Source organism: Eubalaena glacialis, chromosome 18, assembly GCF_028564815.1.
Source record: "Eubalaena glacialis isolate mEubGla1 chromosome 18, mEubGla1.1.hap2.+ XY, whole genome shotgun sequence".
Classification (NCBI taxonomy): Eukaryota; Metazoa; Chordata; class Mammalia; order Artiodactyla; family Balaenidae; genus Eubalaena; species Eubalaena glacialis.
In genome coordinates, this window is record NC_083733.1 from 62,088,809 (window position 1) to 62,110,045 (window position 21,237).

Consider the following 21,237-nt stretch of genomic DNA (forward strand, 5'->3'; position numbering starts at 1 on the left):
GTGTGTGTTGTTGTTTTTTTAAATCCCCATTCCACAGATGAGCAAACTGAGGCTCCAGAAAATGAAGCCAGTGGTCCCAAGGCACACAGTGGGTCAGCAACTGAGCCAAGATTGGGCCCTGGGTCTATATGACTGAAAGACCCTTCCTGACCTTGATGAAATCCAATTTCCCCATTTTACAGCTGAGGAAACTGAGGTTTAGAAAGGTTTCCCCATGATCTGAGAGTCAGGACCAAGCCTGGGTTTTATGGTATGTTTTTGTTTTTTGTAACAGCTTCATTGAAATATAACCCACATACCATACAATTCACACATTAAAGTGTACAATTCAGTGTTTTTTGGTATATTCAGAGTTGTGCAACCATCACCACAATCAATTTTAGAACATTTTCATCACCCCACTAAGAAACCCCATTCCTCTGGCTATCGCTCCCCCATCCCCCCATCTCCCCAGTCCTGGGCACCACTAGTCTTATTTCTCAGTTTACAGATTTGCCCATTTTGGATATTTCATATAAATGGAATTACACAATATATGGTCTTTAGTGATTGGCTTCTTTCACTTCGCATGTGTTTTCAAGTTTCATCCATGTTGTAGCATCTATCATGTCATTTTTTTTTAATTACTGGGTAGTATTCCACTGTGTGGATAGACCACATTTTATTTATTCATTCATCAATTGATGGATGTTTGGGTGTTTCCATTTTTGGCTATTGTGAATAATACTGCTATGAGTATCTGTGAACAGTTTGTGTGGACACTTTGCTGTTCTGGTTTTTATTCTTAATTTTTGGCTGCACTGCACGGCATGCGGGATCCTAGTTCCCCGACCAGGGATCGAACTTGAGCCCCCTGCAGCGGAAGCACAGAGTCCCAACCACTGGACCGCCAGGGAAGTCCCCTGGACACTTATTTTTAATTCTCTTGGGTAGATACTTAGGCGTGGAATTGGTAACTCTCTGTTTAACCATTTAAGGAACTGCCAGACTATTTTCCACACCAGCTGTGTAATTTTACATTCCACCAGTAGCATAGGAAGGTGCCAATTTCTCCACATCTTTGTTAATGCTTTTCTGGTTTTGGTTTTTCTAATTTTTATAGCCATCCTAAGTGGGTATGAAGTGGTATCTCACTGTGGTTTTGATTTGCATTTCCCTGATGGCATAATGTTGTCAATTATCTTTTCCTATACTTATTGACTATTTGTACAGTTGACCCTAGAAAAACATGGAGGTTAGGGGTGCCAACCCTCTGCACAGTAGAAAATATGAGTATAACTTTAGAGTTGGTCCTCTGTATACATGGTTCTGAATCCAAGGATTCAACAAACTGCAGACCATGTAGTACTACTGTAGTATTTATTGAAAAAAATCTGTGTATAAGTGGACCCTTGCAGTTCAAACCCATGTTGTTCAAGGGTCAACTGTGTATCTTTTTGGAGAAATGCCTATTCAGATCCTTTGCCCATTTTAAAATTGGGCTGTCTTTTTCTTATTGAGTTATAAGGGCTCTTTATATGTTTTAGATACAAATTTCTTAGATACGATTTGCAACTATTTTTTCCCATTAGTGGGTTGTCTTTTCACTTTCATCTTAGTGTCCTTGGAAGCACAAGAGTTTTTAAGTTTGATGAAGTTCAAGTTATCTTTTTTTTTCCCCCTTCTGTTGCTTGTGCCTTCTGAGCTTTTGAACTATAGGTGACCTCAGAGCCCAGGCTCATCTCTCCCAGCTGGAGTCACAGCAGCAGTTACCACTTAGTCTTTTTTTTTTTTTAATTTAAAAAATTCTTATTGCAGTATAGTTGATTTACAATATTTTGTTAGTTTCAGGTGTACAGCCGTGATTCAGTTATATATGTATACTTTTTCAGATTCTTTTCCATTGTAGGTTATTACAAGATATTGAATATAGTTCCCTGTGCTATATAGTAGGTCCTTGTTGTTTATCTCTTTTATATATAGTAGTGTGTATCTGTTAATCCCAAACTCCTATTTTATCCACCACCACCCCCCACCCGCCCCTTTCCCCTTTGGTAACCATAAGTTTGTTTTCTTTGTGACCGCTTAGTCTTTATTTTATGAGCATGGACTCCGGAGCTGGACTTCTAGCACTCAAATCCCAGCTTAGTTCTGTACCTCTGTTTCCTCATCTGTAAAATGGGGGTGATAACGTCTACATTGTTGAGGTTCGAATATCTAAATTTATGTAAAGTGCTCACAACAGTGTCTGGCGCTATATAAATGTCCGCTCTAGTTACTGTAGTGCTTGCTGTAACACAGTATTGCTACTATGGCTATAGTTGTGTTCCTGTTGTTGCTACACAACCATCTCCTATAGTATTACCATCAGTGTTTTTGTTTTTTTGGCCGCGCCGTGCAGCGGCCTGTGGGATCTTAGTTCCTCGACCAGGGATGGAACCTGCGCCCTTGGCAGTGAAGGCGCACGGTCCTAACCACTGGACCGCCAGGGAATTCCCCCACCAGTGTTGTTGATGCTGTACTGTTCTGATTTTCCACCCATTTGCCAGATGAGGCCACTAAGGCCCAGGGAGCATGCTGGCCAATGAGCCCCTCCATTTCCGGCAGCCCTGACGTGGCTGCCTGTTTCTTGTCCCCGCAGGTTCGGGGCGCCCGCCCCCCGCTAGGCCAAGTGGAGGGGGTGTCCCCGCCCAATGGGCCTGGCCAGGGCCCTGCGCCGCCTGAGCGGCGCCCTGGAGTCGGCAAACAATCGAGCGGGAGATGAGGAGCAGGCCGGGCCGGAGCTGTGCCGCAACGGGTGGGCGCCAGCGCAGTCGCCAGTGGGGAGGCGCCGTGGGCGCTTCGTCAAGAAGGACGGGCACTGCAACGTGCGCTTCGTGAACCTGGGCGGCCACGGCGCGCGCTACCTGAGCGACCTGTTCACCACGTGCGTGGACGTGCGCTGGCGCTGGATGTGCCTGCTCTTCTCCTGCTCCTTCCTCGCCTCCTGGCTGCTCTTCGGCCTGGCCTTCTGGCTCATCGCCTCCCTGCACGGCGACCTGGCTGCCCCGCCGCCAACCGCCCCTTGCTTCTCGCAGGTGGCTAGCTTCCTGGCCGCCTTCCTCTTCGCGCTGGAGACGCAGACGTCCATTGGCTACGGCGTGCGCAGCGTCACCGAGGAGTGTCCGGCCGCCGTGGCCGCTGTGGTGCTGCAGTGCATCGCCGGCTGCGTGCTGGACGCCTTTGTCGTGGGCGCCGTCATGGCCAAGATGGCCAAGCCCAAGAAGCGCAACGAGACGCTTATCTTCAGCGAGAACGCCGTCGTGGCGCTGCGCGACCGCCGCCTCTGCCTCATGTGGCGCGTCGGCAACCTGCGCCGCAGCCACCTCGTCGAGGCCCACGTGCGGGCCCAGCTGCTGCAGGTGCGAGACTGTCCCGGCAGGAGACCACGCCCCCTGGTGGGCGGGCCCTTTCACGAGTTCGGGGAGTTGGTTTCCTGGGGGATGGTGGGAGTTGTAGGTCTAAAGGACAGGTGTGCGTGGAGCCTGGAGGGGATTTGGACTACAATTCCCAGCAGTCTCCCGGGGCAGGGCCCCTTCCGCCCCACTTTGTGGGCTGAGGATGGCTCCCCGAGCTGTTGTAGATGTAAACCCAAGAGAAAGGTCTCTGATCATTTCTTCCTGGAGACCTAGACTTCAGACAGATTTTGAGACTTATAGAGCTCCCTGTGGCTTGAGGATGGGCCCTCTATCGAACTGTGGGAAATCCAGACCTGCGAGGTCCATGCCTGGCCGGTAAAGGCTCTGAACTACAATTCCCAGAAGTATCTGGGGGCAGGGAAATTGCCCACCTGGGGTGGTCTGAGGAGGCGTTATAGTTTTGTGGGTGGTGTAAACCACGGCTCAGGTTTACGATTCTCAGCAGATATTGTGGTACAGAGAGAGACCTGTGACTGAGGCCAGACCCCTATGGGCTTGTGGGAGATGTAGGCCCCGAGGATGGGGTGCAACTCAACTCACACCTGCAGAGTCAGGGAACACAATTCTCCATGGCCTCTGGGCAGCATTTGTGAGAGACTTCATTCCTCACCTCAGGGGCCCGGACTCTCCCACCAGCCTCCTGCTCAGAGAAGTACAGGGCAGTGGTTGGGAAACTCTTGAATTTTAGCGTCTCACCAAACAAACAAACAAAGAAAAAACCAAAACAAACAAAAAACAACTACAATTCCCATTGGCCCCTGGGGCAGGGGCTCCTTCCAGCGCCCTGATGAAGGCGCCTTAGAATTGTGTTTCTAGAACTGTGGTCAAACTGCCCAAGCAAATTCTGGGGCAGCAGCTGCCCTTGCCTTGCAAGTAAAGACACTTAAGAACTCTGGTCTGGTGCTGGACTGGGGTGAGAGGGAGGATGGGGTCGTGGTGGGAACTACAACTCCCAGCAGCCTCTGGGGGCTCTCGGAGACAGTGGCAAGAGAATGGGTCCCCACTCCCCCACCTCTGTCTCCTGCTTGACTGAAACACCAGGATTCACGACCAGGAGGGACACTGTCTCTCCCAGAAGTCTTTGGGGTGCTGACATGGCCTGGGAGGTGGGTATGGAACCAATGCGTAGATGGGGTGAAACTGCCAATACCTGGCCTGGGGTTAGGCCCCCACCCCACACAGATACACAGACACACAAGGGGATGGAGGTAGTTGGTTTGGGGGTGTGGGTAGATAGCCCAGAGGCCAGCCTGAGGCAGTGGTGAAACATAGGCTGTTGGACCTAGATTGCCATCCTGGGTTATCTTTCTCTGGCCATATATTAAAAGCCATTTTTCTATCCCTCTCCTTCTCCAATTGCTGGTTGGATGTCATTCTTATCTTCTGTTGTCTCTTTAACTCCGTTTCTGTCTTGCTGATTTCTGTGGCTCTATGTGAATGTCACTCTGTCCCTCTCTTTTTCTCACCCCTGTCTTTCTCGGATTTCTTTCCTCAATCTCCCTCTGAGTCTCTGGGCCTCCGTCCTCTCCTCCCTGGACCTCCATCTCCCTCTCTCTGGGTCTCTGTCCTTCTCTCTTTCTGGCTTACCATCCCCCTCTCTCTGGGTCCATGTTCTCCCCACACCCCAACACCTACTGGTCTCTGCCCTCCTCTTTCTCTGCATCTCTCTCCCCTCCTCTCGCTGTCTCTGTCTCCATTTATCTCTCTGCTCCCTGATGTCTGTCTTCGGCCACTCGCCTTTTGCTACAGCCTCGCGTGACCCCGGAGGGTGAGTACATACCGCTGGACCACCAGGATGTGGACGTGGGCTTTGATGGTGGCACCGATCGCATCTTCCTTGTGTCTCCCATCACCATCGTGCATGAGATCGACTCCGCCAGTCCTCTGTATGAACTAGGACGCGCCGAGCTGGCCCGGGCTGACTTTGAGCTGGTGGTCATTCTCGAGGGCATGGTCGAGGCCACAGCTATGACCACACAGTGTCGCTCTTCCTACCTCCCTGGTGAGCTGCTCTGGGGACATCGTTTTGAGCCGGTCCTCTTCCAGCGTGGCTCCCAGTACGAGGTTGACTATCACCACTTCCATCGCACTTACGAGGTCCCAGGGACACCCGTCTGCAGCGCCAAGGACCTGGACGAACGGGCAGAGCGTGCTTCCCACAGCCCCAAGTCTGGCTTCCCTGGCTCTCTGACAGCATTTTGCTATGAGAATGAACTTGCTCTCAGTTGCTGCCAGGAGGAAGAGGAGGAAGACGAGGAAGAGGAGGGGGATGCAGCAGAGGCAGAAGACAGGGCTGCCAGCCCCCGAGTACTCACACCAACCCTGGCGCTGACCTTGCCCCCATGATACAAGCTGGTACCCCCCTATTTGTACCCCTTTCCCAGAGGTAGCAAGATGGAGAGATTGGGCCCTCTCCTGGGATGAGGGCAGGTGTTTCCTAAGACCAACAGGCCTGCTGGGTAAATTATTAGCTGGTGATGTTCTGCCACGTCTAGTGGACCTACCAATGAACATACTGGACCTTAATTCCTCTGAATTCTGTGCTCCCTCTTGAGACCCCTTTGTCAGCCCAATTCCTGAGTCTCCCCAGAGATAAGGGATCCAGAATTCTGGACCACCCAAGAGGCAAGGACTGATATTTCTAGATTCCTCTAGGTGGCTGGTTTGGTTTGTTAAGCAGGATCATGAAATGATGGTATAGCCAACCTCCAGGGGAAGAAGTCATCTGTTCTCAAGCAGCAGCAGAGATGAAGAATTTGTTGGTCTGAATTGACCTAAGATTCAAGGGACTGTTTCTTCTCGACTCAGCCAACCACATAGCAAATCATTTTTTCTAGATGACCTAAGGAGGGAAAGTTATGGAATGCCCCAAGAATTCAAGACTATATTGATTGACCAATGACAAGGAATGTTGACTGCAAGTCAGGAAAAGACTTTGCGGTTCCAGAAAACCCCAGTGTTGAGATTCTGTGAATCCAGATTGACCACAGAGGCAAGCACTGGGGATTCTAGAACAGCTTTGACCAGAGAATTGGACTACTCCAGAAACTAAAGAGTTATGTTTCTAGAATGCACAAAACAAATGGAGAGTCTGTGGGTCTAGAAGGACTAAAGTGACAGATTGGGAGTTCTTGATAGGCGATAACTCCAGACCACTGGCTCTAGAACATCGAACCAAGGGGGAGAATCAACGCTCTACATGATCCACAGGCTTTGTGTCTTTTTTAAGTGCCATTCTAGAATGTCCAAAGGAATCAAGATTCTGTGGCTCTAGATCGATCACAGAGTCAGGGAAGGATTGGCAATTCTGATGTCTGAGGTGTGCTGGTTGCAGTTTGCCCAGTGGAGTGGAGACTGTCAATGAGGATAGATGACTTCTTTGTGGTTCTGTAATGCCAGAAGGAATCAAGGCTCCAGGGATCCAGAGTTGTCCGTTATCAAAACCCGGAAGCTCTAATCAGCTCCTAGAACTTGGCAGTTTGAGGAGGTGGACTCGGGACTTGACGGGCAGCATTGCTGGGCTGACCTAGAAGGTGAGGGCTCGGGTGAGACCCTGTGGGTAACAGGGCTAGTTATTGGGCAAGGGAAGGGAGAGGCCCAAGGCTGGTGAGTCTACAGTGCTCTGGAATCTTCCACCTAGTGATGTGTGTCTATTTCTTAAAGATGTTATACATATGTGTATTATATATATATAATATAAATAAAGATATCTATCTATTTTTCCCCGTGTTCCTACAGTAGGGTTAGAAATTGAGCTTGAGTTAGTGGAATGGAGTGCTTTACAAGGATCCAGGAAGCTTTGCTCTAGACCCCAACTCTGCCTCAACTGACTGTGTGACGTTGAGCAAATCACGCCCTTCTCCTCATCTCAGTTTCCCCATCTGTAAAAACGGGGTATTGGAACTTGAAGTTCTCCAAGGACCTTTCCACGAGGATGATTCCTCACTTCACTGAGGGTTGGATGGGGGTGAGGGTCCTGGAGATACCCCAGCTCTCCCTGGTTCTGGAATGCCTGGCCTTCTGGGGGCAACAGGGATGGGAGATGCTCTCAGAGGCCAGGTCTGAACCTGGATGTCTGAATGATAGGGCAGGCAAAGGGGAGTGAGGGTTGTGGCTCAGGGCCAGAATCACCTCCTCTCTGGTCCAGCTTGGGGGCAGGGGAAGGAGGAGGTACCTCTGTATGTCAGGGGAATGTATGTGTTTAGGGGGAGACTTGTCCCCCAGATTAGATCATTGGGAGCCCTGTGATGGAATGGTGTGTCTGGGAGTGTGCTTCTGGGGTACATAGAGGTCCTTGGATCTGGCCCCTGCCCATGCTGCTATCTACCTAAGTGCCCGGCAGGCTAGAAGCCAGCCGCAGAAGGAGCTAGTGCCAGGGAGGACACGTTCCCACCGCTGTGTCCCAGGATTGAGGGCAGGCACTCTCATTGCCCATCAGCCTGCCCCAGTGCTGCATCAACCCAGGTCCCCCCTTCTGGTTTCCCCACCTCCCTTTATCCTGCAGAATCCCCACATAATAACCGGATGGGATTAATTAGCTGGCTGCTACCCCAGCTCAGGGTGGCTGGGGTAGGTATCGGGGGCAAAGGAAACCCAGGCATGAAGAAGGGTGTTAAGTTGGGGGTGAAGGGACAGGAAAAGGGTTCTGTTTGGAAGGAGAGAAAGTGGGGCCAGGGCTGGTGCAACCTGGGTTTCTGCTAGGGAGGGCAGAGCTTGAGCCACTCATAAAGGTCACTGAGGGGATTAGGAGGCTCCATGGCTAATCTGTCAGCTTAACCAGGTCCTGGCCTGGAATCTGTCCCCACCTGCCTAGCTCAGGGAAGGCGAGTGAGGACCAGGCCCAGACACCACCTCAGACCCGATAAGGGACCTGCCCGTTTCGGGGGTGCCCAGTATCTCCATCCGAGCCAGGCCCCTGCACCCGCTTTGCCTGAAAGGAATGGGAATGAAAGGTGGGGGAGGGGAAATGTCCTCCGATGCGAGAGGACTTGGAGAGGAGGGAGGATTTTAAGAAGAGCAAGAGTATGAGAGGAGGGGGAAGTGAAATGAGGCGGGTCACAGAGGACAGAAAGGACTCTGAGAAGGGGGAAGGAATCAGAGGTGGGAGGATGCTGAGGAAAGGGGAATTGTCTTAGAGCACAAGGATGCTAAAATAAGGGGAGGAGTTTTGGGGAGAGAGGGAGGAGACTGAGAGGCAGCCTGAGGCAGGAAGGCGGAGACTGTGCTTTCACTGTATTTGGCCTTCCTCTATTGTCCCATTCTGCACGACAGAGACTAAAAACCGCAGCATTTGGAAGAAAAAAATAAGTCTTTTGTTTCACCACTCCTCGACTCGGAAGAGGCTGAGGTGTGTGGGGAGGTCAAGGGAGAGGGTAAGGAATGGGTCTGGAGATCGGACGGGCCAGTACCCGGAGGAAGGAAGCCAAAAGAAAGCTGAGCCAAAGCTACTCCCGGTTGCCTGGCAACCGCTGCAGTCAAAAGCCAGCTGGGCCGGCTAGGAGGTGTGGCTCACGGAAATAACCGAGTTGTGGCCCCGCCCCTGGCAACAAGCCCAACAAAGTACCGCCCCCTAGCAACGTATTGCTAGAGGCGGGGCTCGGTTGACCTGGTATCTTCGGGCCAGAGCCCTTGCGCAGGCGTAGTCCTCTCTGCTTTTGCTTAGTCCCACCTCCATGCAACTCCTTTCCGAGGCTTCTCATTGGTGAGCAAGCCAGCCAAGAGCCTTCTTTAGTTTCGGAGGCGGGGCCCGGCCCCTGCTCGCACTTCGATTGGCCCCACAGACCGTCTACCTCCGGCCGTACATTGCTACGTCTACTCCTTGCGCGTCTATTCGCCCTGGTGGGCGATTCTTCGGTATCGGAGGCGGAGCAGACGAGAGGGCCCGCCGTGGATTTGGCGGTGTCAAAACGAGGGGCGGTCCCTACTGGCGGGGCGGTTGGGAGGCGTAGGGAGAGTCTTTTCAGCGCTGAGGACTGGCGCTGAGGAGGCGGCGGTGGCTCCCGGGGCGTTTGAGCGGGCTCACCCGAGCCCGCGGGCCAACGCGGATCCAGGCCCGACCGGCGGGACCGCCCCGGACTCCCCGCGGGCCTTCCTAGCCGCCATGGAGGACGGTGTCTATGGTAAGTCGGGGAGGGGCGGGGCCGTCTGGGAGCGGATGGAGCGTTTCGGCCCCAGCATTCCGCCGCGAGCGTTCTTCCCGGCGCGCGCCCTGCGAAGCTGTTTGGCTCCGTCGTCGTTTCGCTTTTGTGGGGCACGGGACGGGCTTCCGGCGGGGCATCAGAGTGGGGCGTTCCAGGCCATTGTTTGGGCCGAGCCTGTTTCCGGTGGCAGCGGGAGGGGGTGGGAGCGGCGGAGGCGAGGCCGGGGAGGAACCATTCCCTCTGGAGGAGCCGGGCGAGCCCAGTGCCTGCTGGGAGAGGGGAGGGGGCTTTTGGGGACGATGGGGTGAGGAGAGATCTTGGGGGCTACAGATTCCGCTAAGGCGGGGACGGGGGCCTTCGATGCCCCGCCCCCTTCCTCAACTCTTGCAAGCTGTCATCAGCTTCGCCTGCCATAGTTACTTTCCATGGACCCAGGAGTCCGGACACCCAGACCCACAGCTACCTCGCCAAGAATGGAGGCAGAAAACCAAGGCCTCAGCCTCCTTTCAAGTAATGGACCGAAGTTCAAGCTTCCAGCCCTTTTTCCCTCACAGACCTAAGAGTTCAGGCTCCCAGTCCCCTTCTCCCCCAGGACTAAAGAGTCTAGATTCCTAGCCCTTCCTCCCCTGGACTGAGGAATCTAGCCCCTAGCCCCTTCTTCCAGTAGACAGGAGGCTGGACTCTCATCCTTCTCCTCCCCCTGAACCTAGGAGCCCTGTCTTCCCCCAGATTTCAGAAATCCACGCTCCCAGTCCCCAAAACTGATCTCCCACCCCTGATCCCCTCCCCCAGAACCCCCGGACCTGACTCCGGAGGAGCGGATGGAGCTGGAGAACATCCGGCGGCGGAAGCAGGAGCTGCTGGTGGAGATCCAGCGCCTGCGCGAGGAGCTCAGCGAAGCCATGAGCGAGGTCGAGGGTCTGGAGGCCAATGAGGGCAGGTGAGGGCTAGGGCAGGGAACCTAGGGGTCATGGGGCCAGGTCAGGGCCAGGGATGCCCAGGCATTGACCCTCCATCCTCCGTTCTCTGTCCCTGCAGCAAGACCTTGCAACGGAACCGGAAGATGGCAATGGGCAGGAAGAAGTTCAATATGGACCCCAAAAAGGTGCTTGGGGCCACAGGGCTAGAAGCAGCCAGGCAGACATCCAGACGGGGGATTCTGGCATCTCTCTGTTCCAGAAGTATGGTGGTTAAAGGTCTACCTTAGGTGGACAGACTTGGACCTGATCCCTGGATTCAGATATTGGCTGCATTTGTTCCTGGGCTGGAACTTCTGCCTGGGAGGTCTTCTTCCCCTTTTTGCTCATATTTTAGGGCCCACTTCTGTTGTCATCTAGAGTCCCCAGGAGGAGCTCGATTGAGTCTGGTAGGGAATATGGATAGTGACGTGTACAGAAGAGGGTTGACAAGTGCCATGACAGAGAGAGAGAGAGGTACCACGGCTGTGGACACTCAGAGGAGCAAGCCTGGTGGCATCAAGGAGGGCTTCCCTGAGGAGGGTATATTCAGGTCAGGTTTGAAGGATGAGTTAGTGTTCACCAGGTGGAGGAAAGATGTTTGTTTGTTCATTCAGTCATTCATTTTACCCCCATTTCCTGAGGCCTCCCTCGGGCCTGCCCCTCTGCTAGGCAATGCTGAGGACCCAGAGAAGAGTTTGACCCTGCCTTGCCCTCAGGGAGCCCCTAGACATGGATACCATGATCCAGAGTGAGATATAGCTACAGTGGTGGTCCTCGTGGCATCAGGAGAGCCTGAGAAAGCCTTAGTCCAGCCTGAGGCTTGGCCCTCACAGCCCTTGATGGACTGCTGTCTACTAACAGTTTCCCACTTTATTCTTCTTGTCCAAAACAATGGTAGTTTGTTGAGTCATTCAGCAAACATTCACGGAGCTCCTGTTCCTTGCCAGACCCTGCTTCCGGGGGGCTGGAATTAACCAGGCAAAGGCAGAGGGAACAGTAGATGCAAAGGCTAGGACGTGGGACGGATGGTATTTAAGGACCTGGGAAAAGCCTGAAAGTAAAACTCGGCCCTACTCCGTTGAGGGTGGGGGTGGGTTTGGAGGCTCTGGTTTCTGAGGATGTGGGGGGAGGGGCGTGGCTTTCTGAGTACCCAGCCCTGAGACCCAGCTCCCGCCCCCCAGGGGATCCAGTTCCTGGTGGAGAATGAACTTCTGCAGAACACACCCGAGGAGATCGCCCGCTTCCTGTACAAGGGCGAAGGCCTGAACAAGACGGCCATCGGGGACTACCTGGGGGAGAGGTGAGACCCGCCCCCTGCCCCCCCGCCACCTCCTGCTTGGCCTCTCACCTCGGCCCCTTGCACCCAACTCCTCCCGAGAAGAGGCCCTGATAGGTCAGCCTTATGACTGGATTTTGACAAAATGGGCTGACAGAAGTCTGGGGGAGCCTGGGACATTCTGGGGAACCTGGGGACCATCTGTGAGCATCTGGGGGGCATGGGACCTTTGTGGACATCTGGGCAACGTGGGGACCATCCATTTAGGTCTGGGGACAGTGGAGAACATCTGTGGGTGGCATGGGAGTGTGAGAATGGTGTATAGACAACTGGTGTGCATGGGAATGATGTGGACCACTAGGAAGTGGGGGGGGGTCATCAGTGGATATCAGGGGAGCACAGGGGACCCAAGGACATCTGAGAGCATGAGGGCCATCTGTGGACATCCAGGGTGTGTGGGGACCACCTAGAAGTGTAGGGTGCCTGAGATTGGATGTTGGGAGTATATGGGGACCAACTGTGGATGTCCGGGGGTACCTAGGGATTTATGGACATCTGGGGTACGTGGAGATCATCTGTGGATGTTGGGAATGTGCGGGGACCGTCTAGACATCCAGGGTGCATGGGGACCTCCTGTGAAGTCTGGGAAACTTGGGGACCATCTGTGAGCATCTGGGGTGTGTAGAGACTGTCTGAACGTCTGAGGTGCACAGGACCATCTGTGGATGTTTGAGATGCTTAGGGATTGTGTGGACATCTAGGCTGTGTGGAACTTTCTGGATATCTGCGGTACAGAGACCATCTGTGGGCATCTGGGGTGCATAGGGACTGTCTGGGGAGTCTGGGGATGTGGGGGGTCACCTGTAGATTTCTGGGGATTGTGGACATCTGGAGTGCATGGAGATGGTCTGGATATCTGGCATTGTGGGGATCGTTTTGTGGACATCTGGGGTGCACTGGGATTGTCCATGGACCTATGGGGGATGGGGGACCATCTACACAGGGCACTGGGGGCTGGGAGACCATCTCCACAGGGCATCTGTGGAACCTGGGGCTCATCAGAGAGAGGTGATGGCCAGCAGAGCACGTGTTTGCTGCATTTCTCCCCACTGAATAGAGGTCCAGCCACACCAGGGTTCTCGAGGCAAACAGTCCTCCCAAGAGCCTTCTGAGTATCCCTGCCCTGGTGCCAGGCCTGTGATGGGGGCTTGGCCAAAACTTTCACCGGCTACAGGGGTAGCCTCTGTGCAGAAGAGGGGGCGCAGCCTCCCCACTGCTTCGCCTCCTGTCCACTCCCGCGCCCACCTCCCCGAGCCCCGTCCTGCGCGTGACTTTGTCCCTGTCCTCCCAGGGAAGAGCTGAACCTGGCAGTGCTCCACGCCTTCGTGGATCTGCATGAGTTCACCGACCTCAATCTGGTGCAGGCCCTCAGGTGAGAGGGAGAGGTTGGAAGGGGGAAGGTACCTGTCAGGGCTTTCTTTACAAGTGATGATCCCTACTCAAAACAAAAACAACAACAAAAATTAGGGAATGGATTGCCTTCACATGACACCGAAGTCCACGGTGGGGCTTCCTCCCGGCGTACCTGTATCCAGATGCTCAAATGGTGTCAGAAGGACAACTTTCTCTTTCTCTTGATTGTGCTCGCCATAGTGTGGGCATGGCTCGCTGCAGACCCTCCTCCCACATGATAGCAGAAGCCGCTAGCAACCATCAGACCCGTTCAGCAAACTTAGTAGAAAGAAGGAGGGTGTTTCCATATAAATCCACCAAAAGTCTCATGGCCGATGCTCAGTGGTCAGATTGGCCACAAGCGTGGAGCTCTCATTGGCCAGTTCCTATCACGGGGACTGAGAGTGGGGAGGGGGTCCTGCCAGTCCTGGCATCGACACCCGGCCCCTCTCTGACGCAGGCAGTTCCTCTGGAGCTTCCGCCTCCCTGGAGAAGCCCAGAAGATTGACCGGATGATGGAAGCCTTTGCCCAGCGCTACTGCCTATGCAACCCCGGGGTTTTCCAGTCCACAGGTGGGGGCCCAGGCTCCTGGGTCCTGGGGAAGGAGGGAGCTGGGGGCTTGACCTCTCGGGTCCTGGGGGCCCATATGCCCCAGTCATCACCCCCTGACTGTCCAATGCAGACACGTGCTACGTGCTGTCCTTCGCCGTGATCATGCTGAACACCAGCCTTCACAACCCCAACGTCCGGGACAAGCCGGGCCTGGAGCGCTTCGTGGCCATGAACCGGGGCATCAATGAGGGCGGGGACCTGCCTGAGGAGCTGCTCAGGGTCAGGCCCCCCCCCTCCCCCAGCCCCCTCAGCCCTGTCCGTCTTCCTGCCGCAGACCCTCCTCCTTGGGGGTCTCCCAGTGCCTGAGCTCCCCACCCGGGATCATTGCCTCGCCCGTGGACGGCGTGGTCACGCCAGCATGTCCCTTTCTTTCCTCTTTCTCTCTGGCTGCCTGTCTTGTCTCTCTCTTTCTCTTTTCCGTCTCTCTCTGGCTCTATGGAGTCTTGGTCTGTCCCATTCTCCACCTGCCTGTCGGTCTCTCTCAGAACCTAGCAGAGCTCTTCCTATGTCTGTGTTTCCACATAGTTTTTCTATCTTTCCTTCTCTCTCTCCTCCCTCGGGCTCCCTCCACTCTTCTGCCTTCTGCTTCCCTTTTCTCCCGGCCTCCCTCCCTGCACCATCCCATCTGCCGTCCCACCCATGGTCTTATTGGCTCCCTGGTTGCTGGAGCCCCCTCCCCACTGCCAAGTAGCCCTGGGAGGGTCCCAGGAGCCTGGAATTGCTGACCACGCCTTCGCCCCTCAGAACCTCTACGACAGCATCCGAAATGAGCCCTTCAAGATTCCTGAGGATGACGGGAATGATCTGACCCACACCTTCTTCAACCCGGACCGGGAGGGCTGGCTCCTTAAGCTGGGTACGTCCCTTGCTGACTCTGCTGGCTGCCTCTGCAGGGGGGAGGTTAGTGGGCCCCAGGCTCTGGACTCAGCTTTCTCACGTACCTGCTATGTGACCTTAGGCCAGCGATTCCACCTCTCTGAACCTCAGTTTCCACATCTGAAAAATGGGCCGAAAACTAGTTCAGCCCTGTGTGCCGGGCCCAAGCCCAGGGCCGGGCTGGTATTCAGTGCTCCCTAACCCCTTCTGTTCACCCATACGTATTTATGGAACCCCTTCTTTGTGCCAGGCCCTGGTTTAGGCACTGAGGACACAGCCAAGAACCAGATTGCCCAGTTCCCATCTGGGGGGAGAGTGTTCACTCAGGGTGCTCTCAGCTGTAGTGAACAGAAAATAGCCCAAGGGATTGGGATGCCTGGGAGCCTGTTACCTCACTTGGAGGGAACTCTTGGGGGTCTGAGGCAGACCGACTATGAGACTCTTGCATTTATCCCCATGGTGTGTTACCTCCTCATCAGCCCAGTAGTGTGGTGGCTGTTCTAGGGGCGTCGTACCTCCCCAGAACATCTCCCTTAGGCAGAAAAGAGCCTGCAGAAATGAGGAAACGGGTCCCAGAATACCCCGGTGGACTTCTCAGCTGGTTGGATTGGCTCCTGGTGGGGAGGGGAAGCACCCTGGCTGGCTTAGGTGAATCGGGAGCCCCTGGCCACGATGGGATGGATGGGGCAGGGGCCAGTGACCCTTGGAACACATGGCACCAGCAAATTCAGGGTTAGTTAGCAGAGGTCCGACAGGTACAGCTGGCTGAGGATTGGAGTGGTTCTCAACCCCGGCTGCCCAGAGATTCACCCGAAAACCGCAATGGCCAGTCCACAGACTTGTGAAGTCGGGTCGCTGGGGGCAGGATAGGCCATCAGTCATGTTGAAAGCTCTCCAGGTGGTCCCAGTGCATGGCCCAGGTTGAGAGCCATTGGCTTGGAGCTGGGCCTGGTAGTAGGTGCCCTGGGAGGGTCAGTGGTGGCTTTTTTTTTTTTTTTTTTTTTTTTGGCTGCGCCAGGTCTTAGTTGTGGCAGGCGAGCTCCTTAGTTGCGGCATGCATGTGGGATCTAGTTCCCTGACCAGGGATGGAACCCGGGCCCCCTGCATTGGGAGCGCGGAGTCTTATCCACTGCACCACCAGGGAAGTCCCAGCGGTGGCTTTTTAATGGAGGAGCAGTGAGTGGCTGCCCCAGGGAGACAGAGAATCTGGTGAGGAATTATAGTCCGGCTTGGACAGTGAAGGCAGCCCGGACAGTGAAGGCAGCCCAGACAGTGGGAGGGCCCAGAGGAAGCTTCCAGCCTGGCACAGGGTCAAGGCAGGACTTTGCTCCGTTCACATCTCATCATCCACACTGCCCCCCCCCCCACATGGAATTCTGCTCCTAAATGGAGGAATCGCTTCTCCAGCCACAGTAGCAGGTCCCTGGTGCATAAAAAATGCAAATCACTCTTTCCAGATAACTTGCTGGGGTGGATGGATTCCTGCATCAGCTCCGAGGGAGGCCTCCAGGGAGGCCGAGGGAGGCCGACAGGTCTGCGGGGTCTGGGAGGAATTTAGATGATTCAAGGAAGGCCAAATGGTGCCCCTGGCAGTGAGTGGGTGGGAAAGAAAAGCAGGAGGGGCAGCTTCCTGAGGAACTGGTTCTCTTCCAAACCGCGCCCAGCAGTAGGAACCCTTCCCATTTCTTGGATGAGGAGGTTGAGGCTCGGTCACTGTCCAGCAGCCACTGGGCAGAGGTGGCCTTGGACCCAGATCTCTGACCAGAGCACATCACAAGGTCATTAGAAAAAGCCACCTCTTAAACACTGAAATACAGGAAAGGGAATCTGTGGTGGTGGTTATATTCACAAAGATGGTTAATAAAAGTCATTATGACTGCAATTTAATCTTTGCGGGACCACAAGGAGCCCAGAAGCAGGTCACTTTGAAGCAGGAAGGTGTGGGCTGGAGTGGGTCTCCAGACTGGCGTCCACAGAGGGCAAGTGGTTGTCCTAAGGTCACACAGCCAGTTTGTACTGGTGCTGACATGAGTCCCCATGCCACCATGGCCCAACGACTGGGGGTTTTGTCTTCTGCCTTGTGGGGATGACTCCCCTATAGAGACATCTTCACCGTGGCAGTGGAAGGCCCTCCTGGCCTGGGATACGTCCTAGGGGTTGGGCTGGAGCCGGGCACTGGCGCGGGGAGGGGCTCTTGGCCGCCTCAGTGCGGCTCAGGGTCCTCAGCCTCCCGGGGTGGGAGAGGGTCAGGCCATTCCTCCCTCATGTGGATGTAACTGGTTTTCTTCCCTCTCTCTCCCTCCCTCCCTCCTTCTCTGCGTGTCTGTCTCTGCTGTTTCTGTCAATCTCTGTGCCACCTCCTGCGCATCCCTTCCCTCCCCAACCCTGCGGCTCTCGGGGGCACCCCATTCTTCCGCCTTCCCTTCTCGCCTGGTCCTGCCTGCTTTCTCGCTGTCTGCCCCAGGAGGTAGGTACAAGGCCGGCCCCGTCCTTGCTCCCCGACATGACACAAGGGGAGGGGGCTGCCCTGGCCTCGGGCCCATAGCAGGGGGGCTGAGGGCCCTGACCCGAGTCGACAGACAGGCTTAGAGAGTGTAGAGCCGCACGCTGGGGGTGGACCGGTTCCCGGGGCCCAGACACCACGCCTGGTTCTGCTCGTCCGTCTTCCCACGCATCGCTCTGTCCGGGGCTCTGACAGCCCCACCTTCCCTGCGCTCGCTCTGTCTCTCACCCCCCGCCCCGCCGCCCCCCGTCCCCCGTCCCCACCCTCCCAGAGGCCCCGTCCCCCTGTTGAGCCCAGGCCCCCTGCCCCCCTTCCCTTCCAGGGGGCCGGGTGAAGACGTGGAAGCGGCGCTGGTTTATCCTCACGGACAACTGCCTCTACTATTTTGAGTACACGACGGTGAGGGCGGGGCCAAGGGGCAGGGGGCCGGACTCCTGAGTCTGCGGGAGGCAGGGGCTGGGGGCGGGGGGAGACTGGAAGTCTGAATCCGGTCAAACTCGTTCTCTCAGGACAAGGAGCCCCGAGGAATCATCCCCCTGGAGAATCTGAGCATCCGCGAGGTGGACGACCCCCGGAAACCAGTAAGACCCTCCCTGTACCCCGTCCTGCTGTGTCGGGGGGTCTCCCCTGGCCCCAGGGCTGGCTCTTCCCAGCTGTCCGTCGTCTCGTGTCTACCCAGAACTGCTTCGAGCTCTACATCCGCAACAACAAGGGGCAGCTCATCAAAGCCTGCAAGACAGAGGCAGATGGCCGGGTGGTTGAGGGGAACCACATGGTGTACCGGATCTCGGCCCCCACGCAGGAGGAGAAGGACGAGTGGATCAAGTCCATCCAGTGAGCCTGCGCCCAGGAGTCCTTGGGGAGGGGGTGGCCGGGGGCCCAGGCCCCTCGGCCCTCACCCTGGGATCCCGCCCCTTCTGCAGGGCCGCTGTGAGCGTGGACCCGTTCTATGAGATGTTGGCCGCGAGGAAGAAGCGGATTTCTGTCAAGAAGAAGCAGGAGCAGCCCTGACCCCCTGCCCCCAACTCCATTATTTATTACGGAGCTGCCCTGCCCGGGTGGCCGGACCCCCGGGCCCTGGGGCTGCGGATCCTGGTTCCCCGTTTGGAAAACTCATCTCCTCTAGCTCCTCCCTCATTATTTGTAATTAATACGCTGTTGGTAATCTTATGAATTATTTAACCATTCGCGGCCTGCGGACCCCCTCATCTCTTGGGGTTGGTGGAGCTGAGGTGCTTGGTGGAGCTGGCCTGGTAACGCGTGAAAAAAGGGTGCTGTCCGTGCAGCTGAACGAACAGGGCATCTCCTGGATGGCTCAGTTCTGGTTTCACCCATAGCTCGCGGGGGTGGAGTAAAGGAAGAAGTTTAACTGGGTTGGAGTTGGCGTTGCATTAGAACTGAAGGGTGCTGAGAATGCAGGTATGCAGAGCTTCCGGGACGAGGTCTACCATTCATTCTAGACATTACTTGACAGCCAGGCGCCAGGCAGACACTCATCCCACCTTTGCTCTCATGGGCTTGTGGTCTTTGAGGGGCAACAGACAATATCTGATCGGCTGGTCTAGAGGTCAGTGGTGTCGGGAATAGGTTGGGACCAGTGTAGGTGGGGCAGGGCTTTGGGGCCAAGAGGGTGGGACTCTGGGCCAATCGAACCGGGTTTCCCAGCCACTAGAGGATCATCCTTTGGAAGACATTTTACACCAGGCAGGGGTAGTGCTGAGAACCGGCATTTTTATAACATCTCCTTTCCCGGGAATCTGACAGCTTACAGAAGTGTAAGGACCGCATTCTTTGCGGGTGAAACTTTGTGGGGGTGGGGTACCCCTGAGCCCCAGGTCCAGGCTTGTCCCCCTTTGCCTTCCAGCTTGGGGTGTGCGTGGTGTCCCCAAGGAACAAAAGCACATGGATCCCGAGAGGGGTGTCGGGAGACCCCGTCTCTCTCCTACGTCCAGATCTGCAGCTGAGGAGGATTTAGTACGAGAAACCACAACTCCAGACAGGCCCAGGACCAAGCCCCTGCTGGAAGGGAAGCCTGTCGTCCCAGGGCGTGCCTGAACTGCAGTTAGCCTCCGTGACCCCAAGGGATCTAACTCCTAATTGTTGAGTGCTGCCAGTGGGGTGTGGAAGATCCCGGGTCTCTCGGGCCTTGACCGGGCCCCGCCCTTGGCCACAGACATCCGCGGGTGTGAAGGCTCCTAATCTGTAACAACTCCAAGGTGGTGCACCCATCCCTCCCGGAGACTGCCGGACTACAATTCCCAGCAAGCTATGCGGCGCTGGCCACCCCACTGTCGGGAGAGCCATTCTGGAGGTCTCCTGGGAAATGTAGTTTCTTAAGACTGCTGTTGGGTGTCCCTTAGGCTGATCCCCTGTCCCCCACTTCCTCAGGCTGGGAAACAAGGCCCTGCCTGACCGCTTCCACCCCAGGGGCTGGTGGGGAATGGAATTCCCAAAAGAGGAAATGCAATTCCCAACTCCTCTCAAAAATCCCATGGAGATGGAGTCATTGACCCAAGAAAGTCATGGGAAATGAGGTCCCTGGGTCGGTGGAGGGTCCCACCACTGTCTTCCCCCTGTGTTTCTCTCCTCCATGGAATGAACCCATAGGTACCGAGTGCCTATTGTGGGTAAGTAGCTGGCTCAGTGGAGATGCCCCAGAAGAGCATTCCAGGGAAAGGGAACAGCATGTGCCAAGGCAGGAAAAGGCACATTGTGTTGGAGTAACTGACAGCATGTTGGTGTGCCTGTACGGTGGTGATGGAGTGAGGATGGGGTGATGGGAAATGGAGGAAATGCCTGGGCCCAATCATTTGGGGCCCGGACAGCCATGTTAGGACTTTGAATGTACTCTTAGCTGATGGGAAGCCATCCAAGGTCATGACAAAGGAGAGTGATGTATTTGGGTTGACGTTGCAGGAGGGGGCCTTTGGCTGCTGCAGGAGAGTAATTTGGAGGTGAGCAGGGGCAGTAGCAGGGGGGTAAGTTAGGAGTCTGTGCTGTCATTCTGGTGTAAGAGGGTGTGGCCGTAGACTTGGAGAGACCCGGACCCGTGTGAGTCCTTTAGGAAGAGGAGCCAGCAAGACTTGCTGAGGGCTGGGTCAACTCTGGGATTCTAGCTTGAGCAGCTGGTGAATGGCAATGTCATTTACTGAGATGGCTAAAGAGGGGATTTATGGGGGGAGAAATCAGTGGTTCTGTTTTAGCCAAATTAAGCTGGAGATGCCTGTGGAACATTAAAATTAGACTCCAGTCACCTCAGAATTGTCCTTCAGTTTTGCCCCCCATCCGTCTTCTCCCCAAGGATGGAGAATTCTGGCTTTCAGTTCCCTCCTCTCCCAGGACCCCATACTCCCAACCCCCTTGTTACGGGTTGAACCGTGTCCCCCACAAATCCATATATTGAAGTCCTAACTCCCAATACCTCAAAATGTGATCTTATTCCAAAATAGGATCATTGCAGATACAATTAGTTAAGATGAGGTCATTAGTGTGGGCCCTAATCCAATTTGACTGGTGTCCTTATACAAAGGGACATTTTGGACACAGAGACACACGTGCAAGGAGAGAAGGCCATGTGATGATGAAGGCAGAGATTGGGGTGATGCTTCTGCAAGCCAAGAAACACCAAAGATTGCCAGACAACTGCTGGAAGCTAGGAGACAGGCCTGGAACAGATTCTCCCTTAGAAGGAACCAACTCTGCCGACACCTTGATCTTGGACATCTAGCCTCCAGAACTGAGACAATAAATGTCTGGTTTAAGCCACTCAATTTGTGGACCTTTGTTACAGCAGCCCTAGTGAGCTAATACACCCCTTCACCCTCAGACCCAGGAGTCCAGGCCCCCAGCCCCCTCTTCCCTCAGACCCAGGAGCCTAGGCTCTCACTGCCTAACCTGGCTGGGTTCCATGCAGCACCCACCCTGGGCAGACATGTTACAAGATCAGTTCAAGAACCACCAGATCTATCAGAAGTGGCAGTA

General features: G+C 55.1%; 2 protein-coding genes across 3 annotated transcripts; both read left to right on the forward strand.

Moving 5' to 3' along the window:
* Positions 1-2,672: 2,672 nt before the first annotated feature.
* Positions 2,673-5,783, forward strand: KCNJ14 (potassium inwardly rectifying channel subfamily J member 14). The gene is made up of 2 exons (XM_061173387.1): positions 2,673-3,380; positions 5,187-5,783. The coding sequence occupies exons 1-2, from the start codon at positions 2,673-2,675 to the stop codon at positions 5,781-5,783; spliced, it is 1,305 nt and encodes a 434-aa protein (XP_061029370.1).
* A 3,494-nt stretch (positions 5,784-9,277) lies between these two features.
* Positions 9,278-18,426, forward strand: CYTH2 (cytohesin 2). 2 transcript variants are annotated; one of them, XM_061174547.1, is made up of 12 exons: positions 9,278-9,556; positions 10,370-10,517; positions 10,616-10,682; positions 11,718-11,836; positions 13,164-13,244; positions 13,725-13,837; positions 13,948-14,096; positions 14,622-14,733; positions 17,579-17,655; positions 17,766-17,837; positions 17,936-18,090; positions 18,180-18,426. In XM_061174547.1, exons 1-12 carry the CDS (start codon positions 9,538-9,540, stop codon positions 18,265-18,267), a joined length of 1,200 nt encoding a protein of 399 aa, XP_061030530.1. In that variant the 5' UTR covers positions 9,278-9,537; the 3' UTR covers positions 18,268-18,426. The 2 variants fall into 2 exon arrangements, with proteins under 2 accessions (XP_061030530.1, XP_061030529.1); XM_061174546.1 differs by lacking the exon at positions 9,278-9,556 and adding an exon at positions 9,950-10,087.
* The last annotated feature ends 2,811 nt before the right edge of the window (positions 18,427-21,237 follow it).